The sequence below is a fragment of the Salvelinus fontinalis genome, chromosome 6, assembly GCF_029448725.1.
Source record: "Salvelinus fontinalis isolate EN_2023a chromosome 6, ASM2944872v1, whole genome shotgun sequence".
NCBI classification, from domain to species: Eukaryota; Metazoa; Chordata; class Actinopteri; order Salmoniformes; family Salmonidae; genus Salvelinus; species Salvelinus fontinalis.
Window position 1 is genome coordinate 53,324,938 of NC_074670.1, and position 17,103 is coordinate 53,342,040.

Sequence of the window (17,103 nt, forward strand, 5' to 3'; positions counted from 1 at the left end):
AAATAGAGAATTTTCATAGACAGTATGGCTTTTCTCTACAGGTGCATTTGTGGCAACCCATTTATCAGTGTTGCCAGGTCAAGCTAAAATTTGTAGCCAAATGACCACTCAAAACCCACCCAAAAGGCCTGAACACTTGCCCAACTTTTTTTTTCAGCAGCTAGAGAGGAGTTTGTCATTATGGAGACAACTATTGGATAAATGTTCAATCTAAATACTTATGGTCAAATTGCTTCTCTGCATTTTTCCCTTTTTATTGGTTTATCACATTAAATGATTTAATCTGAACTATATAAGTGATGGATAGTGAATGGTTAAGAGGTATGTTTTTTCAGAAAACATTCTTGTGAAATGGTGTTAACACAATGTTAATCATTGTGAAATAGTGTTAATTCAAGTCACATTGCTCTAAAATAATTGTATTCCTTTAAACTGGAGTATGAAAAACTAAAGTCCCCAACAGTTTGCTTTTTGGATTTTATTTCATAATAAATGTAAATTAATGTATAGAGATAAGTACACCAAAACAGTAGTGCTAGTTTGGTAGTAGCCATCCATCTAGGATGAAATTATCCCCACACAAGTTGGTGCTGCTGCTGCTGCCATTACCCATATGTTGATCTACAGAGAGTAGAGGGACAGACAGATATGAGGTGTGTACTGCTCACCCCCAAAGTGCTGGGTTAGGCCAACCAGGAGCCCCACTACCAGGTTGAAGCCATTTCTTGGACTTTATGGGACACTCAGAAACAGGGTTCCAGCCAGTGAGGGGCCAAAGGAGGTACATGTTGGTGATCCCCATAGAAGTTGCAGTTGCTTCTTGGTTGCGACGTCCGTACTTTCATCAATAATCAACGAGTAAGACTCATTCACAATTTTATTTATTAGTTCCTCATGCACTGCGGGCCCTATAACTTCATTCATGAGCGCTGTACATTTTGTTCTGGGGAAATTGATTCCCTTCTTTGCAATGTCTTCAACGCATCCCAGGTGATCTAGTTGGAATGCTGGAGTGGCATGCAAAATGTGCAGCGATCTGTAATGATGATTGTTTAACTGTTATACTCATACAAATGTAGTTCCTGAATCAAACAATGTTATTGCATTAGAAAATGGAGCAGCATTTCTCTTGTTTCTCCGTTTGTGAATGAGAAATAAGATCGGCGTGGTGGGCTCGCATTTTTCATCTGCAATACCTACAACCTTTTCGGTCATCTCCCACGATGCTAATACATTCCATTATACCCCGTTCTTCTTCCTAGTGTTTGCAAAATCTCCCCCCATTTACCTGGCATTCTGACAGTTGAATCGTGTCTAGACAGTAAACTAGCGTGTTAAATCTGTTCGTTACTCTGTCCTCGCCACGTTGCTTCCTCCCTGAATTCAACTTTCAGGCCAATGTTAGCTAGCAACATACTGAGATAGAAAGCACATTGATGGATCCTCTCTCTTACACTGTTGGATGTAATGGATGTCTCTCCCTTGCTGTAATGATTGGTAGGACTGGGGTCGATCAGGATACAAAGAACCACGCAAGTAATAATGTTGAGTGAGAATTATGAAGCTAGTGCTGCTGTTCCTTGTTGAGTCTCACATCATTTGTCCTGATATGCGCGCTTGCTGTTAATCCTGATTGACGTGACTCCGCTGAGCTGCAGCAGCTGAAGCCCAGGGAGCTGATGTGGGAGATCACCGGTATGGAGGAGGAGAGGGGTGGAGCCTCGCGGCGAGGCAGAAAGAGAGGGAGGGGCCAACAGAATGCAGGGCAGCAGCTTGTCCCGGTGAGTGACATCTGTCTGCCTTCACATACAGTCACACACACCTCTGTCATGACATATCTATTGGGTTTTATAACTGTGTTTGTGCATTCTTCACTTCCCCATGCTGTAAATTGTAATAATAGTGTATTGTGTGCTAAGTTACATTTAGTCACAGTAAAGTCCTCTCCTTCAGGATGGCTTCCCAGTGATTAAGAAGCAGAGAAGTCAGGTCAAACCCCTACCCTGTCCTACCCCTACCATGCCCTGCCCTACCCCTACCCTGCCCTACCCCTACCCTGCCCTACCCCTACCCTTCCCTGCCCTACCCATGCAACTCTACCACGCTCTGACCTACAAAACAACATCACCATCCAACCCCCCAACTCCGTCCCCATCTCCCTGCCCCTTACCTGACCCTTGCCCCGTCCCTCGTCCACACTGCCCCCCTCCCCCTTCTGGCTCCCCCTCCCCAGGAGGACTCTGCCGAGCAGTTTGACCGCCTGCTGGAGGACATCATGATGGGCCTAGACTTCGCCTGTGGTGGTCGCCAGGACGCCGGCAGGGGCTTTGCCGTAGCAGCTCCTAGCGCCATGGACGCTGTTCCCGAGGTGACCGGTGCGGGTGACCGTTCTGGAAGTGCCAAGTTCCTCAGAAGTGGGGCTGCAGCAGCATGTCGAGAGTGAGCTGAGTGACATCCTGGATCACTTCCTCAGGTCGTTTGAGCAGCAGGTGGCAGCATCCAACCCAGTGGTACAAGGAACAGGGAGAGGGGGCTCGGCGCACAGCCAGCCTCTCGGAGCCTTACACCGCTCTCAGGAACTATAGTGGAGCCCAGATGGTGACCAGCACAGCTGAACACAGAACTCAGAGCACTCAAGTCAGAGAAGAGCAGAGCTACACACACACAGCCTATACACACACCTCTAACACTGGGCATAGTAACACACACCTAGCCCAGGTATACATGCCTCAACCAGAACCCAGCTACACACACACAGCCCACGTAGAGCAGTGTAGCACAGTCACACACCCCGCACACACACACCTCCCTCTCTCTCACACTTCACCTCTTCCATACTCAACTCCTAACAGTGTCCAGCCCACCTCAGCTCTACCCCCTACCAGTCTGCCACCCAGCCCAGGGGAAGAGAGGAAGGTGATGACCAGAAGACGGTTGCGAGGCGAGATCAACATCCAACCTATAGTCTGGCCCAAGAAACGTCATGGGGAGAGGAACATAGACAGGACCAGACTACTGATCAAGAAGAAGAGGAGGATAAAGAAAGGGTACTCCGTGAATACGAGGAACTGCGAGATTGTGAGTGGTCCGTTGCCGGATGTGGATGATGTGTTCCTGGGTGTGTCTGTCCGTACAGGCGAGGAGCTATGCCAACCCGAGGATGCTGCCAGGGAAACGCCTACCCCCAGCAAACTGCCCAATCAGGTCACTGATGCGTTGCCAGGTGTGTGTACAAACAAACAAGATGCCATGCCAGCCTGCAGTGTGCGTTGTCAGAATGGAGAAGGCTGTGTTACCAGGGGCGGAGTCTCTCACAGCCAAATGCCCACCCCAGTCAACCGCACAATCAGGTCGGCTGAGAAGATCAAATCTCAGGTGAGAGACTTTCCTCAACATTTGATGTTATGAAACATCTGCTACTATTTACTCAGTATACTTCATGCATTCTTCAGTAAATTGTTAGCCGTGTATAATTTGTATAGGTGTTTTATGGCTGAGTGGTCTAATTATAGTCAGTGTTGTCATCTCTCAGACCAAGGCCCGGCCAGCAGCAGTCTGACACTACCAAGAAAACCCCACCCCTACCCAATCTCCCGATCAGCCCAATCAGAACCCCAGAGGTCAGAGTGCCCAGCCAATCAGACAGGGCGAGGAGGTTGTGAGGTGAGTGTCTGGGGCAGTGATGTAGAAGGAGATGGAGAAGAATGGATGACAGAGCAGAAAAACAGACCGAACTCCACAACCCACCAATCCAAATCGGAGAGTGGAAGGTCTCAGTTCAGATGCATTCTGGGATAGTAAAAGCCTCCAGTCTCCCATCCTTCACATTCCATCCGAGAGGTGGACATCGAAGGGTCAACAGGAAGCTGGTAGGAAGAGGAAGTGGATGTGTTGGGGGGCTTTAGCGCCTCCCCAGTCCCTCCTATCATACTGCCTGGCTCCTGGGGGGAGGGGCTTAATTCTGATGAGGAAGAGGAGATTGATGTCATTGGAGGAGAGTTGGACCACACCCCTTTTATTGGATATATGTCATCTCTGCTCTGACTGAGTCCATACACACGGTATCCTACGTTATCGGTCAGATTATCACACTCAACTCTAATCTGAGTTTTCATGATTGTGTGGCATGATTGTGTGGTTGAGTTCCTCCAAGTTACCAATTGTTAAATGAGGATGATTGGATGTTTAAATTTTTTTTTGACATTTTTGTTGTACCTTTTTTCTACCTCACCTTGTCTTTAGAGCTCTGTGCTTGAGTTCTAGTTTTCAGCACTTAGATCGTCAATTATGAATGTGTTTTACACTGTGGGTCAGTTGTGCTGTTTGTCTACATCTCACTGCCCAGACCTTTACAACATCATTGTGTTAAAGTTTTCAATGACGCGTGTAGGAAAAACAACAGCTATATTTGCCTCTTGTGCAGAGGAGTTTGGGTTCATTCATATAGCAAATGTTTCGTTCTGAGTTGCCAACAAATCAGGTTTTACACTGCTGTTAGTTCAGATTCACAGCAATTGTCGACTTTCATTGGTTGAGTGTCGATCATCACAGGCCTACATCTTCCGATTCTGCTTCGGATTGTTCGAGAATGGAATCACGTCAGGTTTGTCATTATTACTGTTCTCCCCAGGTGTTTGACTGTTTTCTGTTTAAAAACCAGATTAAAGATATTCTTAACGTGTCCTTGTGTGAATATATTTTAAGTGCGGCCTAAATAGCTGAGATGTTTATCACGGTGTTGTAGTGTCTTTAAGTGGTGACAGTAATCTGAGTGGATACAGCAAGGCTATTCATTTTTTTTTTTTTAAAGCAACAGGTTTATTTGAAGTAGTTTTTATGTTATATCTATGTTTATCAGAGGGTTTGACATGCAGTGTACAAGCCCTTGGCTTATTACATTAGACCCAAATAGCACATCTTGAGACGCTGCTATGTTGAATCCCATATGGTGTTTATTATAGATGATCCTACACACACACACCACATAATGATAGGACAGGCCTGAGTGACTGAAGTGAACATGAGTTTATTAGTTAACCTTTGGTTCAACCTCCTACACACATCACATTAGAGCTGCACTACGGTGGTCGCCATCTTGAAACTGGTGTCTGCTGATGCGTTGACCTCTGGTTCGAACAGGATGTGTGGCTCTGCTCAGCCCTGGTGACCTGGACAGGGGTTCGGGGTTCAGGTAGTACAGCGCAGGTGTGTGTCTGTGTGTGGGCGCTCTACCCTGATAAAAATAAACAATGTGTTATGTCAGTCATGTCAGTGTGTGTGTTCCTGTGCTTTACCGGTGCGATATAGTCTCATCGTACCTCGGAGCGGCTGTGTGTGTCAGTGTTATGTGGTGAGTCGGTAGTTAGGGGCAGCTGGTCTTCCCGTTGGTGGGGTAAGGGGTAGAGCAGCGTCTGGGCTGGGGATTGCTGTCCGTGGGCCTCTCAGCCTCTAGCCCCTCTTAATGCTGGATACGGCGGATAGACTGGATCTGGGGGGTCTGGGAGTGGGAGCCCCAGTTCTTCCAGTGCTGGTAGTCTCCACTGTGTCTCTCACACTCCATGATGTACTGCTGGCCCCTGTAGCCGGGGTACTGGTAGCACACAAAGCTGGGGGATAGCGATAGGGGATATTCATTTAACACTAAGGTTTAGTATATCATTCGTGTGCGCAAAGTATTAAACCACAGCTGTTTGCTAACACGTGGTGTGTGTGTGTAGTGAATAATAGACGTTAATAACTTACGCGCCACACTGCACGTGCATGGAGCCGACCTCGGGCATGGACCAGCCCATAGCCTGCAGGGAGGGGTAGTCGTCACACAGCTCAACACTGCGGCCCATGAAGTTCTCTCTCTCAAAGATCATCATACGACTGCTCATGTGGGACTGAGAGAAAGAGAGGAAGGTTACACATACACACACATAAATATGACCATATTCCAAGAATTTGGGAGTTTCTCAAGGAAGGCCTTAATAGAATGTATCCGTTTGGCAGACATAAAAAAAAAATGCATAGATTCTCTTTCACATCTCCTCTTTCTCACACACTGTGGTACTCACAGCACAGTAGATGGGACGCAGGGACATGAGGCGCTCCACGTGGTAGGACAGGGAGCCACTGTAGGCGTCCCAGTGGGGGTACTCTCCTCTCTCCAGGATGAACTGCTGACCCTGGAAGTCATGGTGCTCAAAGCCCACCCAGCTACAGGGGGGTGAGAGAGATATTTTACACATTGAGATATTTTACACGTTGAACTACCATCTTAATCACCCACATTGTACCAGCCACTATAAACAAAATAACTCACTCATCCACACAGACAGACAGATTACACACCTGGATTCCTCTGTCAATAAATAAACATTCCCACTAAACAGATGGCGTAAACACACAGTGTGAAACTCACGCTCCACTCTCCACTCTGATGGAGCGGATGATGTCTAGACCACACTCGTGGATGTTGCAGCACTCAGAGGTGAACTCCTGGCACTTGCCCTGGAAGTGCTCCTGCTCGAACACAGTCACCTACAGAGAGAGGGAGAAGAAATGGAAGATGAGAAGAGGGACATTTAAGGTGACAGAGCCCATCCCACTTATGCAAAGGTATGTGCTCCTCTAAGGTGTGTTACCTTGAAGAAAGGAGCCACGCCCATTCCTGAGTTGACAAGCGATTGCATCATTGGTGATCTAGTGGTTCTGTACATCTTTACACCTAAGAGGCAAGAGTCAAACGTTCCATTACACAGTCTCCTCAACTCAATAAGTTGAGGTGACCTCAATAAGTCACCTCAACGCCAACAACCCACACAGACAGAGTAACATTATATTTTATTACATTCTATGTTATTCTATAATCAAGGCTTCACACTGGTTTTCAAGTTAACATGCCTCGGGAAACAACCTCTCTAAAATGTTTCCCCTTTAACACTTCTCCTATCCACTATGCACTATTTGGAAAAAATGTCACTGCACAGTCTCTAATGAGCTGAAGTCATACTAATGCCGATCAATTAATCTATGATAAAGCTACACGATATTTTATCTAACAAGCTCGCTCCCTGTTATAGCCAATCGTATAAAATAAATAATACGCAACAAATCGAGATTTTTGTGAACTAACAGTAAAACATCAGATCGTTTATTGTCCATCCAAGTTTGTAGGCTACACCAGAATAGGCAATATGGAGCCACGGATCAGTTATTAAACGAGTCTATACATTATGTAGCCAAACTATGCAATGTGCACTGCAGGTTAACGTGTTGTTTCAGGGTTAGTGCTTTTGGTGAGTTTTAAATGAATGTGTAAACGCGTCTTGAATAAGCCTGTTATGACCTATCTGACTGACTGTCCCTATAATTTGCATTAAATGCGTTACGGAGTTGGCACCTTACCTAGTTTGGCACTTATTCGTGATGAGCTCGGTAGTGGCACGCGCCTAACGCTATCTCGCGTAGAGCTTTGAGAGAACCTGGCGCTTCAGTTTTATATGGACCAACGAGAAGCGCGCCCCTTGGAGCGCGTCCACGGCGCAGGGCTTTGGTACGCGCACAATAACTTTTTCCCACCTAGAACACTGGCCAACAGCGCGCTCCTGTTCTTTCCTGTCATTCCATCGAAACTGCGCGACACGCCAGCTCAGCATATACTATGGAACGTCAGTCCTCTCTGTGCACAGCGATCGGGGTTCGCCCTGAATGGGAGAGGAACAAATAGCGGCCCGGTCAGTTCGTGCTGGTCAGCAGTCCGGTGTGTGGCAGTCACAAAGGCTGGGATAGAGGTGGAGGATGTGGAGATTAAAGGGGCACAGGCACCGTTTGGGTAGAGAGAAAAAGTCAGTATACAAATATGTTTATAATTGAATATGGACAGGATTGAAACGTTTGAGAATTAGAAAGTTTGACATCTATATGTAATAGTATCTCATTAGTCACTAAACACATAGGACAACACAGAGATGTTTTGCCCCCTTTCACAGATTCCATGGGTCACACACACACACACACACACACACACACACACACACACACACACACACACACACACACACACACACACACACACACACACACACACACACACACACACACACACACATCCTTGTGAGTCCCCATCCATCCTTGAGTCATATACATGGTACCCTGGCCCCTTAAGCACAGTAAAGACCCCCCCAAAAAATTGCACCACACAACTTCACTCCTCACACCTCATCGAAATCATACTGACACCTTATAGACTTAACACTCTCTTAATCAAAACCCGGTAGTTTGATAATGTGAGGTCCAATAACGCATCAATTAAAAAATATGTGTTAATGACTTGCTTCAGGCTTGAGCTCCCATTCAACTGTTTCAAAACCGATGGGGATGAGACGAGACTCAGAGAGAAGACATGACCAGAAATGTTCTGTTTGTAATAGAAGTTGGTACTGATTATGAGCAGATGATTAGCACACTTCACATGTCCTCCGATGTAAATAGTGAGCCTATTCAGTAAATATCCTCCTACCTATTCAAGCTAGCTTTTAATGGTTGATCATTTAAAAACAACATATTTTACATTAGTATGTAATGGTTTTATGTATTGTGATAGTTTGTTCTACTTTTTGTTGTTTGTTGCTGTTATTCTTTAGTTTTCTACCTTATTGAGCGTGGGAAATGTGCTCCTCAAAATGACATAGGATCAATATTATTATGACCATGAACACAATATATGTACAGGTCTTTGTCACAGGTTATACCAGAGTGCGAAAAACGTCATCAGTTGCTTATCACAGATCCCGGTACAGTGTTATGTCTCTATCTCTCAGATACTGTATCTGTTTGTGGTTAGACCCTATCATCATGTACAGTATTCGATAATCAACCACCCTCCAATTCTTCTCAATGAACTATGGATGTCATTGGTCCCTGTGGCTGCCCCCCCCCCCCCCCCTGACTGTCCCTCTCTGATGATGCGGTGGTTCTATTGTCTCGTGGTTCTGACCTCAGCAGGTTTGTTTCTCTGTCTCTAATCCTCCTCCTCTGGGCGCCAGCGTATAAAAGGGCGGGGCGCGCTCTGAGCCACAAACACTCTCTGAGTGAGGCAGATCACACACACAGGTAAGAGCAGCAGACACACACGATACACATGGTGGCACCTGCATACACAGGTAAAGGGAGTAGGGGGAGAAAGATGAGTAGCAGCTGTTCAGCAGCAGTTTGACTTTGAAATCAGTAGTTAGAAGTCGCTATGTTACATTCCTATTATACATCACTATATTAAACATGTTAACTGCATCCCCAACCCCAAATATCCCTCTTCCCCTGATAGCATCCATTCACTCCATCTTCATCCCTTATTGCTATTTCCATACATTTTTTTGTATTCCCAACACATTGGATGTGTCTTCTTGACTGTTTTGAGACTGTTTCATTCTCATCCCCCTCTCTCTCTCTCTCTTCCAGTCATCATGTCCAGTGATAAGTCCAAGGCTGCTTCCCAGACCGACGGGAAGGCTGCTCAGAGCAAGAAGTCTGAGATGGGCATGATGTCCTACAAGGCAAGTAGTCCCCAACTAACAGGACTTCTCCTGGCTCCAATCTAATGGAATATCATTGGATCACTGATACAGCCAGACACTATCTGTGTTGATGATATACTTATGTCTGTTTCTCTTTCTCTGTTTGCCCCTCAGATGTTTGTGTTCGACCAGGAGAACTTCCAGGGTCGCATGGTCGAGATCAGCAACGAGTGCATGAACGTGTGTGAGATGGGCATGGACCGCGTCCGCTCCCTCCGCGTTGAGTGTGGACCGTAAGTCAACCTCTCCAGTTTTTTATACTATATATTAGTTTCTATTAATGTCCTGCTATTCCTGTAGCTTTGATGGATAATGGTAGAAGTAGCAGTATCATTTACAGTTTTTTTTAAATCCCAATTAGATATGTAAACAGCTGTCTAATAAAGTAACACTGTCTTTCTATCCTGTATAGCTTTGTGGGCTTCGAGCAGATGAACTTCTGTGGCGAACACTACATTTTGGAGAAGGGAGAGTTCCCCCGTTGGGACTCTTGGAGCAACTGCCAGAAGAACGACTACCTGTTGTCCTTCAGGCCCGTCCGCATGGTGGGGACACTCCTCTCGCCTTTCACCATCTCTCTCTCTCTCTGTCATCTGTTCTCTAATTTTTCTCACGTATACACATCCTCTCTCTTTGTGACTTGCTACCCTCTGATCTCTCACTCTGCCTTTCTTTACTCTCTCTCCATTTTTGTCTCTCTCCTGTACATTTCTCTCCTTCTGAACACCTCCCTCATTCTCACACACCTCTCTCCTTTCCCCTCTCTCTCGCAGGACCCCGAGAAGCACAAGATCTGCCTGTACGAGGTTGGGGAATTCAAGGGCCGTAAGATGGAGATCATGGACGATGACGTTCCGTCTCTGTTCTCCTACGGCTTCACCGACAGGGTCGGCAGCATAATGGTCAGCTGCGGAACGTAAGTGTTGCTATGGAGAGGGAAAAAGGAATTAACAGAGTTTAAACTCACAACTAAGAACACATAGATCTAGAATGAAAAGATTGTAGGAGAACGGCTGTTATTTTAGTGACATGCGTAGTGACTTGCCTAGTGACATAATTTGGTCTTCTCCTTTTTCCCCTCAGCTGGGTGGGCTACCAGTTCCCCGGATACCGCGGCTCCCAGTACCTTCTGGAGAAGGGCGACTTCAAACACTTCAACGAGTTCGGCGCCCGTCACCCCCAGTTCCAGTCCGTGAGGCGTATCCGCGACATGCAGTGGCACCAGCAGGGATGCTACACCATGGCCAGCAAGTGAGGCTCGGGGAAGGAGAGAAAGAGAAAGAGCGGAAGAGAGGGAGAGGGGCGGAGGAAGAGAGAGAGGGGGAGAGATGTCTGAGGCCTTGCCGAACCCCTGGCTGAAGCATACCATCTGAAACAACAAGGGAGAGGGTTGACGTTAAAAATCCCCCACTCTTTCAAACCTCAATTGAAGGACCACCTGGCTACAGAACACCTGAAGACAACCCCTCCATCATTCTCTCTCTACTCTTCTCTTTCTCTCCTGTGGTCCGACCTTAGCTTTTCCCTCCTAGCTTTTTCGTCCCCCATTCCTTTCCCCTGCAGTCCATTGCAGCACCAAAGAGGGAACGAGAAATATCTTGCTGTTTTACACATGATTCTCGGCTCAGGGTATGATGCACCATGGGAAAAGAAGTTTCAATATCCACCCCCCACTTCCTAACCCTGTGTATCGCACACCCTCTCTGCTGTACAGAATCCTGGCCAACTTTTCAATAAAAATGAAAATCTTGATTTCAAAACGTTGTCTTTGCATTGTGACCGATAACCCTCATGACCAAGATGACACTGTATGAATAAAAGTGCTATAACAGGTCATAACATGAAAATCATATCAGTACAGATTAGTCAATGTTGATGAAAAGGTCATGAAAATACACATATCGATAGGAGAATATGAAGTCAGAGCTGAGCACTGCAGATAATTTCCAAAGCCACCCTTTGCCTTGATGACAGCTTTGCACACTCTTGGCATTCTCTCAACCAGCTTCATGAGGAATGCTTTTCCAACCGTCTTGAAGGAGTTATCACATATGCTGAGCACTTGTTGGCTGCTTTTCCTTCACTCTGTGGTCCAACTCATCCCAAACCATCTCAATTGGGTTGTGAAGACCAGGTCATCTAATGCAGCACTCCATCACTCTCCTTCTTGGTCAAATAGCCCTTACACAGCCTGGAGGTGTGTTTTGGGTCCTTGTCCTGTTGAAAAACATGATAGTCCCACTACGCGCAAATCAGATGGGATGGCGTATCGCTGCAGAATGCTTTGCTAGCCATGCTGGTTAAGTGTGCTTTGAATTCTAAATAACTCACTGACAGAGTCACCAGCAAAGCACCCCCACACCATCACACCTCCTCCGCCATGCTTCACGGTGGGAATAACACATGCGGAGATCATCCGTTCACCTACTCTGCTTCTCATAAAGACAAAACGGTTGGAACCAAAAATGTGGACTCATCAGACCAAAGGACAGATTTCCACCGGTCTAATGTCCACCGCTCGTGTTTCTTGGCCCAAACTCTTCTCTTCTTCTTATTGGTGTCCTTTAGTAGTTGTTTCTTCGCAGCAATTTGACCATGAAGGCCTGATTCACGCAGTCTCCTCTGAATAGTTGATGTTGAGATGTGTCTGTTACTTGAACAGTGAAGCATTTATTTGGGCTGCATTCTGAGGTGCAGTTAACTCTAATGAACTTATCCTCTGCGGCAGAGGTAACTCTGGGTATTCCTTTCCTGTGGCGGTCCTCTTGAGAGACAGTTTAATCATAGTGCTTGATGGAATTTGCGACTACACAAGTTCTTGAAATGTTCCAGATTGACTGTCATTTCTCTTTGCTTATTTGAGCTGTTCTTGCCATAATATGGACTTGGTCTTTTACCAAATAGGACTATCTTCTGTATACCAACCATACCTTGTCACAATACAAATGATTGGCTCAAACGCATTAACCTCTAACGAGCATCTACCCCGGATCCGGGAGCACCCCCCACCCCCCCCCCCACACTGATTAGCATCGCTAGCATAGCGTCACAATTAAATAGTAGCATCTAAATATCATTAAATCACAAGTCCAAGACACCTAATGAAAGATACAGATCCTGTGAATAAAGCCACCATTTCAGATTTTTAAAATGTTTTACAGGGAAGACAAAATATGTAAATCTATTAGCTAACCACGTTAGCAAAAGACACCACTTTTCTAACTCCATCAGTTTCTTACTCCATCAGGTGCTATCACCAATTCGGCTAAACTAAGATATTGATAGCCACTAACCAAGAAAAAACCTCATCAGATGACAGTCTGATAACATATTTATGGTATAGGATAGGTTTTGTTAGAAAAATGTGCATATTTCAGGTAGATATCATAGTTTACAATTGCACCCACCGTCACAAATGGACTAGAATAAATACATAGAGCAACGTGTTTACCTAATTACTAATCATCAAACATTTCGTAAAAATACACAGCATACACTAATCGAAAGACACAGATCCTGTGAATACAGACAATATTTCAGATTTTCTAAGTGTCTTACAGCGAAAACACAATAAATCGTTATATTAGCATACCACATACGCAAACGTTACCCGAGCACTGATTCTAGCCAAAGAGAGCGATATCATCGCCAAAATATATAAATTTTTTCACTAACCTTCTCAGAATTCTTCCGATGACACTCCTGTAACATCATATTACAACATACATATACAGTTTGTTCGAAATTTAGCCACCAAAATCATGGTTAGACAATGACAAAAGTTGCCCAGCTGGTCAGACAATGTCGTGCGCCATATTAGACAGTGATCTAGTCGTATACATAAATACTCATAAACGTGACTAAAAAATATAGGGTGGACAGCGATTGATAGACAATTTAATTCTTAATACAATTGCTGATTTACATTTTTTAAATTATCCTTAATTTTCAATACAGTTTGCGCCAAGCGAAGCTACGTCTAACAAAATGGCGTCATAAGCGATTAACATTTTGACAGAAACACGATTTATCATAATAAATTGTTCCTACTTGAGCTGTTCTTCCATCAGAATCTTGGTCAAAGAATCCTTTCTTGGGTCTAATCGTCTTTTGGTCGAAAGCTGTCCTCTTGCCATGTGGAAATGCCCACTGCGTTCGGCATGAACTGGAAACCTGCCCGGCGCTTCAAAGTGTCTCAGAAATAAATGTCCCAAAATCGCACTAAACGGATATAAATTGCTATAAAACGGTTTAAATTAACTACCTTATGATGTTTTTAACTCCTATAACGAGTAAAAACATGACCTGAGAAATTTTACTGGCTACACTAATGCTTGGAAAAAGAACGGGTCGGTGTCCACCGTGCGTCCGGCGCAGCTGGAAAGGAGTTCCTACCTACACGTTTTTTTGTTTTATAGTGGCTGTGATTGGGCAATCGATACCATTCAAAGCGTCATCACGTAAAGGCATCCAGGGGAAGACGTAAGCAGTGTCCGTATCCTTATAGCATTCACAGTGGCCTTTAAACTGACTCCAGATCAGGGGCCAAAATGTGTGAAATCTGACTCCATGTCAGGGAAATTGCTGTAGAATGAGTTCTGTTCCACTCAGAGACAAAATTCCAACGGCTATAGAAACTAGAGACTGTTTTCTATCCAATAATAGTAATAATATGTATATTGTACGATAAAGTAGGAGAGTAGGAAGCCGTTTAATCTGTAATGCAAATATGCTAATGAGTAAACAGCACCCCCTGTAGTCGCAAGAAGTTTAAGAAGGAAAGAAATTTCACAAATTAACTTTTAACAAGGCACACCTGTTAATTGAAATGCATTCCAGGTGACTACCTCATGAAGCTGGTTGAGAGAATGCTAAGCGTGTGCAAAGCTGTCATCAAGGCAAAGGGTGGCTACTTTGAAAAATGTCAAATATATTTTGATTTGTTAAACACTTTTTTGGTTACTACATGATTCCATATTAAATAAAGGTAAAAAATAAAAAGATAATATGCGTTATTTCATAGTTTTGATGTGTTTACTATTATTCTAAAATGTAGAAAATTGTTTAAAAAAATAAACACCTGGCATAAGGTGTGTCCAAACTTTGACTGTTACTGTATATGTTAACACATATTGTTAAGAAATATTGTAACAATAAAGGACATATCCACTACCGTTCAAAAATTTGGGGGCACTTAGAAATGTTCTTGTTTTTTAAAGAAAAGCTATTTTTTTGCCCATTAAAATAACATCAAATTGAGCAGAAGTACAGTGTAGACATTGTTAATGTTGTAAATGACTATTGTAGCTGGAAACGGCAGATTTTTTTAATGGGATATCTACATAGGTGTACAGAGGCCCATTATCAGCAACCATCACTCCTCTGTTCCAATGGCACGTTGTGTAAGCTAATCCAAAATATATTATTTTAAAAGGCTAATTGATCATTAGAAAACCCTTTTGCAATTATGTTGCACAGCTGAAAACTGTTGTTCTGATTAAAGAAGCAATACAACTGGTTTTCTTTAGACTAGTTGAGTATCTGGAGCATCAGCATTTGTGGGTTCGATTACAGGCTCAAAATGGCCAGAAACAAAGCACTTTCTTCTGCATGCGCCCGGCCCACCACAGGGGTCGCAAGTGCGCGATGGGACAGGGACACCCCTGCCGGCCAAACTCTCCCCTAACCCGGACAACCCTGGGCCAATTGTGTGCCGCCCCATGGGACTCCTGGTCACGGCCTGCTGCGACAGAGCCTGGTCTCGAACCCAGAATCTGTAGTGGCACAGCTAGCACTGCGATGCAGTGCCTTAGACCACCGCGCCACTTGGGAGACCCTCCACAAATTGATTTTAACAAACAATTTGTCCCCCAAAAATGTGGCCCTTGGTTGAATTTCAAAATCCCGATGTGGCCCTCGAGTCAAAAGGTTTGCCAACCCCTGCACTAGATGTTGGAACATTGCTGCGGGGACTGGCTTCCATTCAGCCAAAAGAGCATTAGTGAGATCATGCACTGATGTTGGGCGATTAGGGCTGGCTCGCAGTCAGCATTCCAATTCAACCCAAAGGTGTTCGATGGGGTTGAGGTCAGGCCAGGCAAGTTCTTCCCCACAGATCTCAACAAACCATTTCTGTATGGACCTCGATTTGTGCACAGGGACATTGTCATGCTGAAACAGGAAAAGGTCTTACCCAAACTGTTGCCACAAAGTTGGAAGCACAGAACGTCTTGAATGTCATTGTATGCTGTAGCGTTAAGATTTATCTTCACTGGAACTAAGGGGTCAGCCCGAACCATGAAAAACAGCCCCAGACCATTATTCCTCCAACAAACATTACAGTTGGCACTATGCATTGAGGCAGGTAGCGTTCTCCTGGCATCTGCCAAACCCAGATTTGTCCATTGGATTGCCAGATGGTGAAGCATCACTCCAGATAATGCGTATCCACTGCTCCATAGTCCATTGGCAGCGAGCTTTACACCACTCCAGCCGACACTTGGCATTGCGCATGGTGATCTTAGGCTTGTGTGCGGCTGCTCTGCCATGGAAACCCATTTCATGAAGCTTGATGAACTGACTTGTTGGAAAGGTGGCATTCTATGACAGTGCCATATTGAAAGTCACTGAGCGCTTCAGTAATGCCATTCTACTGCCAATGTTTGTCTATGGAGATTGCATGACTGTGTGCTCGATTGTATACACCTGTCGGTAACAGGTGTGGCTGTAATAGCCAAATCCACTAATTTGAAGGGGTGTCCACATACTTTTGTATATATAGCGTAGATGAAAACTCAGGTACACCTCCTATTGCATCGCACAAGAAAAGTTTGGGAAGCCCATGTTTTACGAGCATCGACAGGCCAGAGACAGCCAGGCTAGTAAAATGGGCTGAGGAAACTCCCCCCCAAAATGTTTGATGCATGCCAGCAAAGCCACTACACTAAACAATACATTAATTGCACCGTGACAAACGGTGCACACAAACTCTTAGAGACTACATAAAGCTGTCCCAACAGCAGAGTCCCAACAGTAGTCCCAACACCTTACCAATGCTACACCTGGCTATCAGCGGAGCCTTGTCTGGAATTGAAACAGTTTATTCAGCCTAATTTACTGCATTTAAAAAAAGCATAGCTGATATGGCTGAATTGCTTAAACAATTGTGCTTTCTACTGACAAATGAGATGTACAAACTATGGCATAAGGGGACGATGAGAGGATAAGAGGCAATCCGTAATTTCAAATAAGACATTAATGAGTGAGCTAGGACGAACGTAGTCAATTTAGCTATTTGTTCTGCACTTTTTAAATGTCCAGCGACATAATTCAGAACATGGGCTGTTCTTATAGTACTCTCCCTGTACAAAAAGTCAGAACCGTAGGATAAATAAAGGGGGCATATAAGCATAGAATGAAAGCTCTTACAATATTCAATGATGACATGTCTTTAAAACAGGCTATAGGCTACATGTACACCACCAAGTCAGAACAGTAGGCTGTTCTGAACAGTAGGCTATGAGGGGAAAAGGGACCAAATTAT

The 17,103-nt window shown here is 44.8% G+C and overlaps 3 protein-coding genes across 3 annotated transcripts; 2 read left to right on the top strand and 1 right to left on the bottom strand.

Moving 5' to 3' along the window:
• The first annotated feature begins 2,459 nt into the window (after positions 1–2,459).
• Positions 2,460–4,681, top strand: LOC129858117 (uncharacterized). The gene is made up of 2 exons (XM_055927088.1): positions 2,460–3,375; positions 3,533–4,681. The coding sequence occupies exons 1-2, from the start codon at positions 2,596–2,598 to the stop codon at positions 3,557–3,559; spliced, it is 807 nt and encodes a 268-aa protein (XP_055783063.1). The 5' UTR covers positions 2,460–2,595; the 3' UTR covers positions 3,560–4,681.
• A 329-nt stretch (positions 4,682–5,010) lies between these two features.
• LOC129858116 (beta-crystallin A1-2-like) lies at positions 5,011–7,499 on the bottom strand. Its single transcript, XM_055927087.1, has 6 exons — positions 7,393–7,499; positions 6,630–6,712; positions 6,407–6,525; positions 6,060–6,201; positions 5,743–5,885; positions 5,011–5,606 (listed from the first exon to the last, which is right to left on the bottom strand). Exons 2-6 carry the CDS (start codon positions 6,702–6,704, stop codon positions 5,459–5,461), a joined length of 627 nt encoding a protein of 208 aa, XP_055783062.1. The 5' UTR covers positions 6,705–6,712; positions 7,393–7,499; the 3' UTR covers positions 5,011–5,458.
• A 1,514-nt stretch (positions 7,500–9,013) lies between these two features.
• On the top strand, positions 9,014–11,320 carry LOC129856727 (beta-crystallin B1-like). The gene is made up of 6 exons (XM_055924456.1): positions 9,014–9,099; positions 9,445–9,539; positions 9,675–9,793; positions 9,973–10,105; positions 10,334–10,476; positions 10,644–11,320. The coding sequence occupies exons 2-6, from the start codon at positions 9,450–9,452 to the stop codon at positions 10,813–10,815; spliced, it is 657 nt and encodes a 218-aa protein (XP_055780431.1). The 5' UTR covers positions 9,014–9,099; positions 9,445–9,449; the 3' UTR covers positions 10,816–11,320.
• Positions 11,321–17,103: the final 5,783 nt, after the last annotated feature.

Bases quoted from the DNA above. Each gene is read 5' to 3' on its own strand.
- LOC129858117 (XM_055927088.1), top strand. From the start codon at position 2,596: ATGGTGACCAGCACAGCTGAACACAGAACTCAGAGCACTCAAGTCAGA. The intron at 3,376-3,532 runs GTGAGAGACTTT...GTCATCTCTCAG, and splicing joins CTGAGAAGATCAAATCTCAG to ACCAAGGCCCGGCCAGCAGC.
- LOC129858116 (XM_055927087.1), bottom strand. From the start codon at position 6,704: ATGTACAGAACCACTAGATCACCAATGATGCAATCGCTTGTCAACTCA. The intron at 6,202-6,406 runs GTGAGTTTCACA...ACCCCCCTGTAG, and splicing joins ATCAGAGTGGAGAGTGGAGC to CTGGGTGGGCTTTGAGCACC. The intron at 5,886-6,059 runs GTGAGTACCACA...TCTTTCTCTCAG, and splicing joins TGCGTCCCATCTACTGTGCT to TCCCACATGAGCAGTCGTAT.
- LOC129856727 (XM_055924456.1), top strand. From the start codon at position 9,450: ATGTCCAGTGATAAGTCCAAGGCTGCTTCCCAGACCGACGGGAAGGCT. The intron at 9,794-9,972 runs GTAAGTCAACCT...TATCCTGTATAG, and splicing joins CTCCGCGTTGAGTGTGGACC to CTTTGTGGGCTTCGAGCAGA. The intron at 10,106-10,333 runs GTGGGGACACTC...TCTCTCTCGCAG, and splicing joins CCTTCAGGCCCGTCCGCATG to GACCCCGAGAAGCACAAGAT.